Source organism: Siphateles boraxobius, unplaced genomic scaffold (genome assembly GCF_051911475.1).
Source record: "Siphateles boraxobius isolate OS27281-9 unplaced genomic scaffold, OSU_SipBor_1 13, whole genome shotgun sequence".
Taxonomy (NCBI): Eukaryota; Metazoa; Chordata; class Actinopteri; order Cypriniformes; family Leuciscidae; genus Siphateles; species Siphateles boraxobius.
In genome coordinates this window covers 4,730,560-4,746,108 of record NW_027508733.1, presented here as the reverse complement: position 1 = coordinate 4,746,108, position 15,549 = coordinate 4,730,560, and the positions used below count along the sequence as shown (strand labels likewise).

At 43.9% G+C, this 15,549-nt stretch overlaps 1 protein-coding gene across 1 annotated transcript; it reads right to left on the bottom strand.

Moving 5' to 3' along the window:
- Positions 1–3,116: 3,116 nt before the first annotated feature.
- On the bottom strand, positions 3,117–11,204 carry LOC143736296 (uncharacterized). Its single transcript, XM_077227039.1, has 3 exons — positions 10,748–11,204; positions 10,504–10,659; positions 3,117–3,260 (listed from the first exon to the last, which is right to left on the bottom strand). Exons 1-3 carry the CDS (start codon positions 10,847–10,849, stop codon positions 3,117–3,119), a joined length of 402 nt encoding a protein of 133 aa, XP_077083154.1. The 5' UTR covers positions 10,850–11,204.
- Between the last annotated feature and the right edge of the window lie 4,345 nt (positions 11,205–15,549).

The following is a 15,549-nucleotide window of genomic DNA, read 5'->3' as shown; positions in this document are numbered from 1 at the left end:
TGGAGTATAGTTTGAAAGTCTATCCGTTTGACTGCACACATACACTAGTGTACACACACACAAAAAAACGAAGTTTGGGCTTTAGCCTCAAAAAACTGCTCTAAAGAAGAATTAGGCCCTGTCCCAAATAGCACCCTAACCCCTCGCGGTCTTCCTCTGAGTCCACTCTTTCATGACGTAAGCTGCTTTGACTGTCAGGTAAGTTTGAAGTCTGTGGAGTTCACTTCAGTGCGGGCTCTGCAAAAGTGTGCATTGAGGGCGTATATCGACCGCAAAGGATATATATTTAAAATATATAAAATATATATCTTTTTTTAAATGACCTATCGTTTCGCTAGACAAGACCCTCCTCCTCAGCTGCGATCGTGCACAGACCGTTGAAGCACTTCAAAGACCTTTGAAACTGCATTGATTTGGACTTCAATACCGTGGCTGCCATTGAAGTCCATTATTCAAAGAAAAATCCAGAAATGTTTTCCTCAAAAAACTTAATTTCTCTTCCACTGAAGAAAGAAAGACGTGGATATCTTGGATGGCATTGGGGTGAGTAAATTATTAGGAAATTTTCATTTTGAGGTGAACTAATCCTTTAACAAGCTGCTGTCACAAATAAAACTTGCTAACCAAGCCCCCACCCTTAAAAAGGAAACTCATAAAGTCCTTGCCCAAGTGCATTTAGAAAGCCTTTTTAAGCATCTAAACAATCTGAAATACAAATCCTGCAATTTGTAAATATAAAAACATTTGTACAAAACAGTTTTTATCAAATGATGGCAACCATTATCAACTCAGTTGAATGCACATCTGTTATGTTAACAACAAATACAAATATAAAATGTAAAGGTTGCACACAATGGGTCTCATTCATGAAACACGAGCAGAACGAATTTTTGTGTAAATCGTGTGTAAAGTGGTTCTGGCGTAAATTTTCGGATTCATTAAAATGTTCGTATTTTCCAAATGTTAGTTGATACGAAAGAAATCTACACCTGCTCCCAGCCACGTGTAAATAGTGCGCTTAACATCCGAACGTTTTGCTCATTAATAAGGCTCCATTTTAATTCACCTTAATCGGGTACATATTTACACAGCATTTTGAAAAAAATATTATATATAGTAGGCTAAATAGCATCTGCAAACGGAACACTTTAATCAAATAATTAATTGCTTTCAATAGGGCTGGGCAAACTAATAGCCCCTTAATTGTTATGGAAATTGTTCCAAAATCAGGCATAACAAGAAACATTTACAATGGCTGATATAGCGCTTTTGCTAGATTTGGCAGATAGAGCGCTGCGCAAAAGGCGTATTTTCAGAGAAAATTACAATTTCTGCATCTGAGAAATTTTTCTTTTTCATTTGCTTTTGAGAAGACATGTTGAAATCCTTAGTTTTGTGTCATAATATGATGCCCATATATAGTTGTCAGTCGGATTTAATAGGCGGGATTTAATTGAGAATGAGCGTGCACGCGCGCCCCATTTACGACTGATTGGAATTCATTAACACACACACACATTTCACTATCACATCTGACGGTTACGAAGTATTTGTGAATCAGGAGAAGAGTTTTCGGAAAGGTCTCTTTACGCGCAAATCACTCACATATTTACTCGTATATTTACGAATGTTTCATGAATGAGACCCAATGAACATTTTGGAGCAAGAGTCAACAAGGCAGATCAATGCCTATGAACATCCATGGAAATATTTCAAGCAAGCAGCTTATTTTTCAAAGATCGTACTTTAGGAGAGAGCTTCAGACCATCAAGATCCAGAAACAGTTTCTGGAAAACCTCAAAAGTGTACTTCAGCTTGGAGGGATACTAAAGATTTAAGGCATATACCAGTCCCATCAGGAGAGCACAAAGCTTTCGCAGTATTTACACATTTAGTTAGGACCTTGCTTCCTTCAAGCACGATGGACACCACTGGCTCTCCGTCTCCGTTTCCGTTTCCATGGACAAGAATCATCAGGACATCTTCCGTGAAGTTTTCTTGATCGTCATCTTTATGCAATCCATGAGGATGAGGGAAAAAACAAATTTAAAAGGTTAATACCCTCATGAGCTTTAATGTTGTATAAACATAAAAAAAAAGGTTTAGGACAATTTGTCACAAGGATGAGTCGTAGATCCAAATGCAAGTTAAGCAGTTTATTGTTGACAGACAGAACAGGAGAGTACTCAAAACACCACGTTTAGCAGGCTGGCGACCTGGAAGACAACACTCCAACTGGAGACGTGAGAAGGGGAATCCCCAGTGAAGGCTAGCTCGATGGGAGGTGAATGGACTCAGGTGATCTCCCAAAGGACTGGATGCGCAGGAAACAAAGACATAAACTCCGCACGGAGACTAGGACACAGGAACTGTGTGAGAGACACAAACAAGAGTGACGAACCGACACCAAGCACCAACAACTCCAGCGATATAAAGACAGCTAACAAGCATAATGATAAGCTGCAGCTGAAGGCTGATAAGTGATCAGCTGGTGCTAAGCAACAAACAGGTAGTACACACCCACAAACCCACGCCTACAAACACCCCAACAGAAACTCAGAACGAACACCCGGATTGATGAACGGTGACACAATTTTACATCTTTCCACATGACAAGTTGGAGCAGCCTACCAGGCTTTGCGGTCTTGTGTCACCAATATGAGAATGACTGGGCTTCGGTAATGGAAATCAGTAATTTTTACTGAAGAAGCCATCACCAATTTCATCCAAAAATAGAAATTTGGAACTTATTCTCACCCACCCTTGTATTGTTTCAACATCCAATCAAATAAACATCCAATATCCAGTGTGTGTTGTGTGGAGTCAGCATCTACCCCTCACAAGGAGCACTTGTGCTCTTGGGCTGGTTGTCTTGATGACTGTTGCCAGGGGTGACACTGACCCCATGTAACACGCACTTGAGGAGAATGGTTTAAAAGGGTTAGTTCACCCAAAAAATAAAAAAATGCTGTCATTATTTACTCAACCTCATATTTTTGATGAAATCTGAGCTAACAATCTGAACTAACATTTTAGCTGTAAATATTTACTCTTTTCATTTTTGGGTGTACTATCTCTAGAAATATGAATCTTTCATTTCTAACACTTTGAATATCTTATGTGGCAGATTGGATAGAAATTATTAGCATAACATGTCTGGGACTTACACTGCCGTCTTTGAAAAGATTCTCCTCCACCTCACCAAGATATTCAATGAGACTGCGGATCACGGCATCTCGTCTTTTCTCAATGGTGTGACCCTGGGAAGAGATTTATTTCTAATAATCAATACTAAATAATTGCAAATTTTTAAGATTTATAAAAGTTAACATTTTAAAAAAGTTTTGAAGGGTTTCAGTAAGTAAAATAGTCAGAAAGACAGATGGATGGACTGATAGAAGAGTGTGGTGGAATGGGTGTTATCGAGCGGCATTTGTAAATGATGATCCACCACATTTTAGCTGTAACGAGTTGGAGAGAGGACCCAAAAGCAAAGGCAGTTTGACAATATTTAATAGATGACAAACAGTCCAGGCTAAATAAAACAGGTGGTCGCAAGGCGATTAAATCCAACAGAAGAAAGTCTCAATACAAAGGGAAAAACATAAAGTCTCTCAGTAATAATGGAACAGAAATATGCGGACAGGGCCGGCAACGGGATACCCCGGGGGATGAGACAGGCTGGTGTCACAGAGTCATCTGTAACACCTGCCACACCATCAGACTCTAATAACCCAAATCCACTCATTCGCTCATTATCTCCTGAATACTAATTCACTACACCTGCACCCGCTCATCACTTCCAACACTTAAATACCCTCACGTCCCTTCATTTATTGTCTGGTCTCGTCAGAGAATGTTAGACTCCCTGTCACTCCTGAAATATCCTGATTATCATCAATATCTACCTCAGGCTTGTGAACTTCCACCATCTGCTTATTAAATAAAACTTCTCACCTGTCATTCTTCTGTGTCTCTCTTCTGTGCGTGACAGAAGACCAGACCATCAATATGCAAGGAGCCACAGGTACTGGAGAAGGCCAGCCACGGGTCCCTCGCGGTGAACAAACACCTCCCGGCAACCAGGCAGTTCCTCCCGCTCCTGACCCACATGCACCGCCGACGATCTACAGTCCTATCGCCCGTCCAACTACGTACTCCGGAGAAGCGGAGGGCTGCAACGGTTTCCTACTTCAGTGCTCGCTCTATATGGAGGCGCAACCACAGGTTTTTCCCACTGATCGTACCAAGATTGTCTGCCTGATCTCCCTCCTCTAAGGTCGCGCTCTCCAGTGGGCCCAAAACATCTGGGACTCAAACAGCGCTCTCACTCGCTCATGGGAAGCATTCATCGCGCATTTTAAGGAGGTTTTCGGCCTTAACACTTCCGCTCTCTCCATCCATGATCAGCTCTACCACCATCGTCAGGGAAATGCCTCGGTGAGTGAGTACGCGCTTCAGTTCCGCACTCTAGCGGCCAACAGTGGGTGGAATGAGACTGCGCTTATCACCTGTTTCCGTCAAGGACTGAATCCCCGCATTCGTCAGCAGATCGCTGTCCATGATGATGTCATGGGTCTAGAAGCGATCATCCAACGCACCATTAGAATTTCCCAACGTTTATCAGCTTGTTCTCTGGATCAGTCTGCAGGACCCTCCCGACGTATTACATCATCTCTATCCCTTCCGGCACCAGAACCCATGGAAGTGGATTCTTTCCATCTCACCGCTTCAGAGCGTCAGCGACGCATTAACCACGCCCTCTGTCTGTACTGTGGTTCGGGTGAACATCTCATCAGCCAATGTCCAACTAGACCACCACGCGCTGCGGTGAGTTCCATTTGTATTCCTCCCATGATTTCTCCGCTAACACGCACTCCAGTGATGGTCATAACTGGTTCTCGCTCTGTTCCAGCGTACGCCCTCATTGACACTGGCTCCTCGGGCAACTTCATTTCCGTCCAGCTCCTCAAGAGACTCCACCTCCCGAGGCGAAGGTCCCCAAAGAAGTTAGAAATTCAAACCATACTAGGTAAGCCACTGGGCCGAGGTCAAGTTTGTTACCAATCTCCCACTGTTACACTCCGCATTGGAATTCTACATCAGGAAGAAATTTCTTTTCTGGTGCTGGATGGGTCTACAGTGGACATCATCCTGGGTCGTCCATGGATGTCAGTCCATGCTCCACAAGTGGACTGGACAACGGGTGAGGTCATCCAGTGGAGGCATTCCTGTTTCTCATCATGCATACTGCCAGTCATCAAGACCGGTCTTCTGAAACCTCCACCTGATAAACTTCACGATCCTTCTAAACTTCATATCAACTCCACTTCGATCGAAAGTCCTGAAACGTCTTACCAGCCAGAGATTCCTCCTGAGTATCAGATGTTCCAAGATGTATTCAGTAAACAACGTGCCACCCAATTGCCACCTCACCGGCCGTGGGATTGCGCCATAGACCTGTTGCCCGGTACCATCCCTCCAAAGGGCCGAATTTATCCGCTGTCCATACCAGAGCAGAAAGCATTGGATGAGTACATAAAGGAAGCCCTGAAACAACGCTTCATTCGGCCATCCACCTCTCCTGCAGCATCTAGTTTCTTTTTCGTGGGGAAGAAGGATGGAGGCTTACGGCCGTGTATTGATTATAGTGCGCTCAACGAGCGAACAGTCAAGTTCCGCTACCCCCTTCCTCTTGTCCCAGCTACCCTGGAACAGTTACGTGGTGCCCAAATCTTTAGCAAACTGGATCTCAGAAGTGCCTACAACCTCGTACGCATTAGAAGTGGCGACGAATGGAAAACAGCGTTCATCACTCCTTCGGGGCACTACGAATACCTCGTTATGCCTTATGGATTGTCCAACTCTCCATCCGTTTTTCAATCCTTCATGAATGAAGTATTCCGAGAGTTCTTACAACGGTTTGTAATAGTGTACATTGACGACATCCTGATCTTCTCCAAGAATCTAACCGAACACCATCATCACGTCCGCCAAGTTCTACAAAAACTTAGAGAGCATCAACTCTTCCTAAAACTGGAAAAACGTGAGTTCCACCGTACCACCGTCCACTTCCTAGGCTATGTAATCAGTCCTCTGGGAGTCCAAATGGACCTGAGGAAGGTGGATACCATCAGGAACTGGCCTCAGCCCACCACCACAAAGGAACTTCAACGGTTCCTGGGTTTCGCAAACTTTTACCGCCGTTTCATCCACCAATACAGTTCCATCAGCTCCTTGCTGACTTCTCTCCTCAAGGGCCGACCCAAATCTTTGTCTTGGAGCCAAGCGGCGGTTCAAGCCTTCCAACAACTCAAAGAAGCCTTCTGTTCTGCTCCCATCCTGATCCATCCCAATCCAGATCTTCCCTTCGTGGTGGAAGTGGACGCCTCATCAACCGGGGTGGGAGCCGTTCTATCCCAGTACCAAGGAGAACAGCCAGTACTCCATCCATGTGCTTTCTATTCAAAGAAACTGTCCCCGGCTGAACTAAATTATGACATCGGAAACCGTGAACTGTTGGCCATCAAACTGGCATTCGAAGAATGGAGACACTGGTTGGAGGGAGCACACCATCAAGTCGAGGTCATAACGGATCATCGCAACCTCGAGTTCCTTCGTGAAGCCAAACGTCTGAACACTCGCCAAGCTCGATGGGCGCTCTTCTTCACCCGTTTCAACTTTCGTGTGACCTATCCTCCCGGAGATAAGAATCAGAAGGCTGACGCACTTTCCCGCCTTCAGGCGCCAGAATCAACAGTGTCACCTCCGGAGCCCATTCTCCCTCCTACCGTAGTCGTCAGTCCAATTGAATGGACCCTAGACAATCAGATCCAAAGGGCAACCCGTGCTGAACCGGCTCCACCAGGAGGTCCTGAAGGCAGGACATATGTTCCATCTTCACTACGCCTACCCCTCCTAGACTCGGTCCACACGTCCCTAGGCTCTGGACACCCTGGTTGCCACCGAACCCTCTCACTCCTCAGTAACCGGTTCTGGTGGCCCACCATCGCACAGGATGTCTCCCGCTATGTTCGAGGATGCTCGATTTGTGCCACCACCAATATCCCACGTCGGCTCCCGGAGGGTAAGCTCAAACCCCTACCTATACCTCGTCGACCATGGTCCCATCTGGGTATAGATTTCATGACCGACCTCCCTCCTTCCGACTCACAGACCTGCATTCTAGTTGTAGTAGACCGCTTCTCCAAAGCCTGTAAACTGATCCCTTTGAAGGGTCTCCCCACGGCCTTCGAAACCGCCAACAAACTGTTTGAAAACGTTTTCCGCCATTTTGGTCTTCCAGAAGACATAGTATCTGATAGAGGTCCCCAATTCGTCTCCCGCGTCTGGCACGCTTTCTTCAGGTTGCTCTGTGTTTCAGTCAGCCTATCCTCAGGCTACCACCCTCAATCCAACGGCCAAACGGAACGGAAAATACAAGAAATTGGGAGATATCTGCGAACTTACTGCAATCAGAATCAAAACAGCTGGAGTCGCTTCCTCCCATGGGCCGAGTATGCTCAAAACTCGCTACGCCAGTATACCACCGGTCTCACACCATTTCAATGCATACTCGGATACCAACCCCCTTTGTTCCCATGGTCGGGGGAGCCGTCGGAGGTCCCAACAGTCAACACCTGGTTTGAGACGAGTGAAAGGGTATGGAACTCTGCGCACGTCCACTTGCAGAGAGCGGTAGGACGTCATCAGAATCAAGCTAACTCTAGGAGAGGTACTACCCCTGTGTATCAACCAGGTCAAAAGGTCTGGCTATCCACCAGAGACATCCGTCTTCGCTTACCCAGCAAGAAGCTGAGTCCTCGATATATAGGTCCCTTCCCCATTGAAAGACAAATCAACGAAGTCACCTACCGGCTTCGCCTTCCCCCAAGCTACCGCATTGCACCGTCATTTCATGTCTCCCTTCTAAAACCTTTCACTGACCCTCTAACTTCCTCTTCCCCAGGGTCTGATGTCCTGGACATACCTCCTCCTCCTGATGTCGCGGAAGAAGATTCCATCTACCGCGTCCGAGACATCCTAAACTCCCGTCGACGAGGTCGCCTCCTGGAGTATCTCGTGGACTGGGAGGGATACGGACCTGAAGAACGCACATGGGTCGCAAGGGAGGACATTCTGGATCCATCCCTCCTCACCCAGTTCCACGAGGCTCATCCCAACCGCCCAGCCCCTAGGGGTCGAGGCCGACCCCGTCGACGAGTCATTGGGGCGTCAGGAGCCGCCCATGGAGGAGGGGGTACTGTCACAGAGTCATCTGTAACACCTGCCACACCATCAGACTCTAATAACCCAAATCCACTCATTCGCTCATTATCTCCTGAATACTAATTCACTACACCTGCACCCGCTCATCACTTCCAACACTTAAATACCCTCACGTCCCTTCATTTATTGTCTGGTCTCGTCAGAGAATGTTAGACTCCCTGTCACTCCTGAAATATCCTGATTATCATCAATATCTACCTCAGGCTTGTGAACTTCCACCATCTGCTTATTAAATAAAACTTCTCACCTGTCATTCTTCTGTGTCTCTCTTCTGTGCGTGACAGCTGGGTCCGTAGAGAGCACAGGAACGCCAATCCTAGGACCACTCACGTTTGCTGGAGGTTGGACAAAGCAGAGGCGAGGTAATAAGGTTGTCAGTTAGGAGCAAGCACAAGACAGGACACGACAAGTAGTGATGTGACATTTGAACCGAGGCGTCGGAGCTTGTGTCGAGAAAAAATGGGCGTGCCAGATGAAGCCGCGATTCAAGGCTTGTGTTGTTAACGTGAAAATCACGTGACTAATGACAAACGAGGCCTCGGTTTGTGTGGATACGTCATCGGTTCGGTCTGAGTGTCGCTTCCGGATAAAGGGGTTCGAAACTCGTGCCACCTTCTGGGTGTTGTCTGGAGTAGTAAAAGCAGTTGTAGTGTCAGAGAGTCAGAGAACTATCATTGTCATTGTCATTATTGAGTCATGTGTTAGGGCTGTACATTATATCAGGTTAGAATAGTTATAGTATATTGTTATTATTAATTATAGTAGCTATATTATAGTCTTGTTATATTAATTAGAGAAGATTATTTGGATTGCTTTGGATTTTTAGATCTGGACTGGACTGCTTTTTGTTTTGGATCGCCCTTTTGGATTTGTTTGCTTTTTGCGACTCTTACTTTTTCCTGGTAATGGAGCCGGCAAGAAAGAGGAGATCCTCCCCCGTCTGGCCTCAACAGAAGCATCAGTATCCTCATTTATACCAGCTGGCACTGGCATTTTTATGTTCCCCTGCATCCTCTGTTCCTTGTGAAAGGATCTTTTCCGAGGCTGGAGAGATTTTGTCCAAGAAGAGGAATCGTCTAAACCCCAACACACTTGAAAAAAAAATTGTTTCTCAATAAAAATCTATTGTTATCCTTCCTTCACCCACCCCAAACTGCAGTGTTGCAGTTTGCTCATCTATATCCCAGTCCCATAACCACCACACTGCAATAAAACTAGTAACAGTTCACTGCACACAACACCCCAGACTATTCTGTTGCAGTTTACTTTATTACACTCCTTCCACCATAAGCACTGCACTCAACACAGTGTCACTTTTGTTGTTCATACTGTCACTTTCCAAACAATTTATGAATAATTAATTAACTGTGTGTGTGTGGCAGTTGTCTCTGCACAAGTAAATTCAGACAGAGAAAGATACATATTTTATTTTATACCCAGGCAATTGAACAAATGACTGCTCAGGTCTTTTTATTATTGCAAATTAAAGGTTACAGACATTAACAGAAAGAAGAAAATAAATAAAACAGAACGGGGGGTGGGTATACGGACATCATAAGTCTGAGCAGACTTATTTGGTCATTGGTTCAGAATCAATTAATTTGTCTGCTACTTCTTTGCACAGTAGCTAGGTGTCACTAGTGAGCAATGCTGAATGAAGCTTCGAGTAATGAACCTTTGGGTGAAGCAATGGGTTGCTAGGTCTCAGTTGTTCAGGAAGCCTCATTTTGCCATCACTAACGACAAGGACAGAGGCTGGTACAGCAGGCAAACAGGTACGTAACATTCGGCAATAATCTGACAAAGAACAAAGGAAAGGAAAGCCTAGAAATAGAGAGTCTAATCAGAGAAAGTGGGAAACAGTTGGGGAGGAGAGAGAGTGAAGAGATGAGGTGATGAGACACAGATGGGAGCGAATGATATAATGAATGTGAATGTGTGTGTGTGTGAAAATGGATGTAATAAAGAGTGTGACCAGAAGAGGGCGGAAGAGTGTAAGAGAAGAATACCAGGATCATGACAGTAGCAGCCAATACACATCAACATAACAGAATATTAACAGAGGTGGAAAGTCCAGGGGTCAGAAAGGAAAAGCCCTGCCATATGTTTATCTCCTGGCTGGAAAACTGTGCTAATTAGCAAATCCAGGTGATTGGAACAAAATACTGAGGAGGACTTTTACACCTCTGTTCATACAGCTACTTTTTTGCATACCTGAAGCAATGCACTGAGCCGTGACTGTATCTTGACTCCTGTAACACCTCCCTTAGCTTTCAAAAGCTCCAAGATTCTTGGTGTGTAGCCATCTAGTTTGTACATAAAGGTTTGCTCCAGGGGCACAGCAGTAATTCTTTGGAATTCCTCCTTAATCTGTAAAGAGTTGAATAATTCATACACAAAAAATCCTTATATGGACATCAAACAATCAAAATATAACACCTACAATAATGTAACTTACCTGTGCTTCTGTGAATAAAGCAGGCCATCTCTCCTGGCAATCTTTAATTGGTGGGCTGAGATTGACAACTTCATGTCGTCTGTATGAGAATGTTTTAGACATTTTCTCTGCAATGACTCTCTGATTGTCTTTTTTATTTATTTCCTCCAGCAAAGCTTGATGTTCATTTTCTAAACTCTCAAGGGATTCCCCGTTAGGGCGTGGAGGAAGATAGTTCAGTTCAGCTTTTTTTGGTTTTTTGACATTCTTGCTAGGAACTCTTTCATTTGGATGCTTCCTTTCAAGGTGTTAACCACAAGCTCTGGGTAGGCTAGCTCTCGGTTTCTTAACTTTGAACGATAGTTGCCCATTTTGAATTTCAGACTTTGTTGCCAGCCGTACATCCCTGAAAAACATCCAGGTTCCTTCAGGCATGGATTCTTCTCTATCAAAGCCTCTGTGACTGACTGTATCTGGAGATTTGTGGGATATGCTGTGTATTTAAAGGGTCATTCCACCTCTGGAAAGATGAATGTGTATTTAAAATGGGTAATATATGTAGAAGACAGAAAATGTATTTTTGGCTTATGTGGATGAAAGACAACAACTCCCAGAATGCACTTGCTTCGCTGCCCTAAGAGGCCACGCCTACCGGTAACAGAGCGCAGTTGCTATTGAGTCTAGGCTACTAGTGAGTCTCCGTGAGTCTGCCCGAAAATGTGTTTCGAGATCGCCCAAAATGTACGGGATTCGGCTTTTGCGTTCTACAGTCGCCATTCATCATGTTTACTGTGGCGAGCAGGACGAGTGAAGGCCGTGTGGAGAACGACGTGAGGCCGGTGGCGTGATTACTGATGAGCGACACCTGTGAGACGCACCGGTCTCGTATCTCTCACGGAGGAGCGGGAATTTTCTTAGCAATGTTAAAACGCACATCGACCGATCACTTGTTTAGCGTTCATGTAAACACTACATTCAGATTCACCAATCAGAATGAATTCAGTTAGATTGAAACAAAAGCTGTGCATGTAAACAATGAATGGCGACCGCAGAAAGCAAAAGCTGAATCCCGGACATTGACGGCCGGACATGTCTGGAAAAAAGAGGACGGTAACCCCTAAAGTTACTACTCAGCTTTCTCCACAGAACAAGAGCCTGCTAGCTTACCTTCCAAAAAAGATGGCTGACACTATGTGTAATCCCAATCCTCCATAATGCATCCGTCTGCGTATTCAGTACCTTCGTCCATATTTTCAAAAAGTTTCTACCGGTGAAATCAAACGCACTGGCACTGATCTGTGATTGGTCTGTTAGCGCATTAGGTCCAACCCCCTATGGGCGGGTTTGAAAGGGTGAGATCTAGTGCTTGTAGTCTTTACAGAAATCCCCCTGTCTTACACTTCCTCCTACAATGACGTAAAATGACGATTTTTGCATCATTGTAGGAGGAAGTGAAAAAGGTAAATAGAGGATTTCTCTCGTCTCAGGGGAAAATGAGAGAGTGTTGCACGACCATTCAATAGTATAACTGTGTTTCTAACAATGGAAAGCTTAATGCAAATGGGTGGAGTGACCCTTTAAATATGGATTCAGAAAGCTTTTGCAGGATGTCAGATTTTACACTATGATTTTGAAGGAGAGTACCATCTTCAAAATATGCTTGATTTCCAGTTTGGAGAACTCTTTCAATATCAAAGGAAAACTCTGGAACTTCAAATTTTTCTGGCCCCTTTTCCGTGCGACCCTCAGATGGTGCAAATAGCAAAGTCTCTCTAGAACTGGTTGAGGCTTGGTCATCTGTAGAATACTGGGCCAAACGTCTTGGTGTAAAGATGTCAGAGTCACAAACAGGTGTCAGTGTCAAAATGACTGATGGATCTTCTACTTTTCTAACGATTTTGATTGAGCCCTTGTTCATAATGTCATCAGTAGCGGTCAGAGTAAAAAACTGACCAAAATCAGTGTCCATGTACATGAGACTGAAATGTTCCTCCAATTGAAAAGTCTCTTTTACAATTTTTAGACTGTGTTTGGAATCCCAGTTGGAAGGAACAATTTCCGTACATCATGGTCCTGTAGAATTACTCGTAGTACAGCTGGGCTAGGTGAGGACATTGTTGATGTTTTTCACAATCTCAATCTAAAAGGGAAAATAAAGAAAAGAAATGGATTTAGCTGCTTAAATTTAAATTCATAACTGCTACCACAGTGTCTCTCTTACTTTCTCTTGCAAATATTTTACACACACAGTCATGCACCTGCACACACACACACATGCACGCTTCATTACATTACTACAATCTTATCATCATCATTAACAAAATACTACACAAGCACTCTTGTTGAGGAAAAAAAAATATCATAGCAGTTTTTTATAATGAAAATGACTTGTAATTAGGTAATATAAAATGTTGGGACATAACCTTTTAATTAATGCAAATGTAGTGTTTTAGGCCTCGTTCACACTGCAGGGGCTTAATGCTCAATTCCGATTTTTTGAAAAAATCCGATTTTTTTGCAAGGCCGTTCACATTTCCAATTAAATGTGACCTTTTGTGATCTCCTGTGTGAACGAGAACGTGAATGTGAAATGACCCAGAAGTGACCCGCATGCGCAGAAGAGTACTCAACGGTCAACGACGTCCAAATATTAATTAAATCAGAAACCTCGCTTCCCTTCTATTGACTGGTCTCAGCCATAGACATCATATATATCTATATGATGTCTATGGTCTCAGCATCGTCCGCCAGTTGTTGTTTATCTTCTCATTCCCGCCTAATTCAACGCAGAATTATAACGTTTGTCGCATATCAATGACGTGCGGGTCGGATACATGCGACCTGGCCGTTCAGATTGAAGTCGCATTTCAAAAGATCGGATACATATCGGATTTGGACCACATACCCAAGTGGCCTGGGTCGCATTTGAAAAGATCGGATCTGTGTCGTTCAGATTGTCATGAAAAGATCAGATACAGGTCGCATAGGGGCAAAAAAATCGGAATTGGGTCGTTTCAGCCTGCAGTGTGAACGTAGCCTTAGAGACACCATCGATTTTCCTCCCATGGTGTAAGCTGCCAGTGGATAAACGTCTGTTAGCTGGGCTTGTTGCTGGAGGACTTTAATATTACGAGTGGGTTTTAACATAAAAACCCTGAGATCTTCATTGTACCAGGCACTTTGCAGCCTGACAACAAAACTGAGGTCATCTTGAACAACAACCATTTGAATAATTTCTGCGAAGTCAGGTAATCCTCCAGTTGAGCCAAATGCTAACATTATTCCTACAGTGTACTCTGTGCCCAAATACTCCACCTTATTTGTCAAGTCTACTGCAGTGGCATTGGGCAATTGTTTTCTCACGGTTTCTTTTATTCCTTCATTTAGCACTTCAAGTGGCACTTTGGATATTTTTGTCAGAAATGCCAGGCCTTGCATGATCAGAGTCATACAAATGGAACGCAATCATTGTTTGATGCTTTCTTGCCAGAGACATCAAAACATTCCAGAAGCAACCAGTTTGCCGAAGATCCTTCTTAAAGAAGCGGTGTTTGGCCTCGAACCTCATAGTCCAGAATCCCACCAGGGGGCCAAAGTCTTTAATAAGCTGAGGATAGTGCTCAAGAAAGTGATGTTTGGGAAGCAGCCTCCGTTGGGGAAAAAGTTCAAGGAACCTATGTCGATGTTCAGATATCTTGCTGTCAAGAAAACCGATGCTTGCATCAGAAAAGACAAGTGACCGAGCAAGATCAACAACATCTTTTAGAGTCATTATCAACTCCCATGCCTTTTCCTCCTCTGGTATTTTATCTCCAATCATTAGTGACAGCAACCTCAATAAACACCAATTTTCGTGGGCATTGCCACCAATGCTGGTTTTACTTTTAGACACAAAGTTTGGTGCAATAACTTGAGGTGAGTTTGTTCTGTTACTCCATTTGTATGGGAATGTTTTGATTCGATGGTTGAGCTCAGCAAGAGTGAAATACTTTTTCTTGATCAATACATCCAAACACTGCGCCAATTCAACTGGTACAATTCCCTCAAGCAAGTCATGAAGCACATCTGGAGGATACCCTGATACTACATGAAAGTGATTCAGTATGTTGCTAATTGGACATTGGGCTTTCACCCCAAAGCAATGGGTTGCAGTCCTTAAAGCTGTTTGAACATGTGTTTCGTGTTTATTTCTTGGGGAAAATGCACCAGATCTGACCTCGAACTCTTGGAATTGGGAACGTGTCCCCGTACAAAATATGCAGATGTGTGACCCTGTAAAGTTTTCAAGAAAACATCCAACTGCATGAGCACCAAGATTGTCAGCAATCACACAGAACACTGTGCCCTTGATAAATCTCCCAAAAGAGGGCACAAAAACACCATCTTGCTCCAAGCTCTTGAGATCAGTCAACAATGGTTTAAGTACACGAGAATATCCATATTTCTTTGAATCATTTGTTTTACAAAGCAAAGCCAGATAGATGGATGTCAAAGAGGAGCGTGAGATACTTCAAATGTTTCCCAACACTCAATAAACGGCAGTAACTTTGTGTTTTTTTCTAGACGTCCCGAGTGGATTACACACCTCAAAATCATCAATGTAGAGTATAATAGGGATTCTTACACCATCTCCAGAAAAAAAGATACTTTCTTTGAAATGCGAACCATCACAAAAGGATTCATAAGTACTTTTAGAGCTCATCATTATTCCTATCTAAAATCTGTGACAACAATTGCAAAATGGGAACATACTGGAATGTGCTGTTTTCATCTAGTATGTACTCTACAGGTTCAACAATAGAGAATTGCTCCTTCAGAAATCT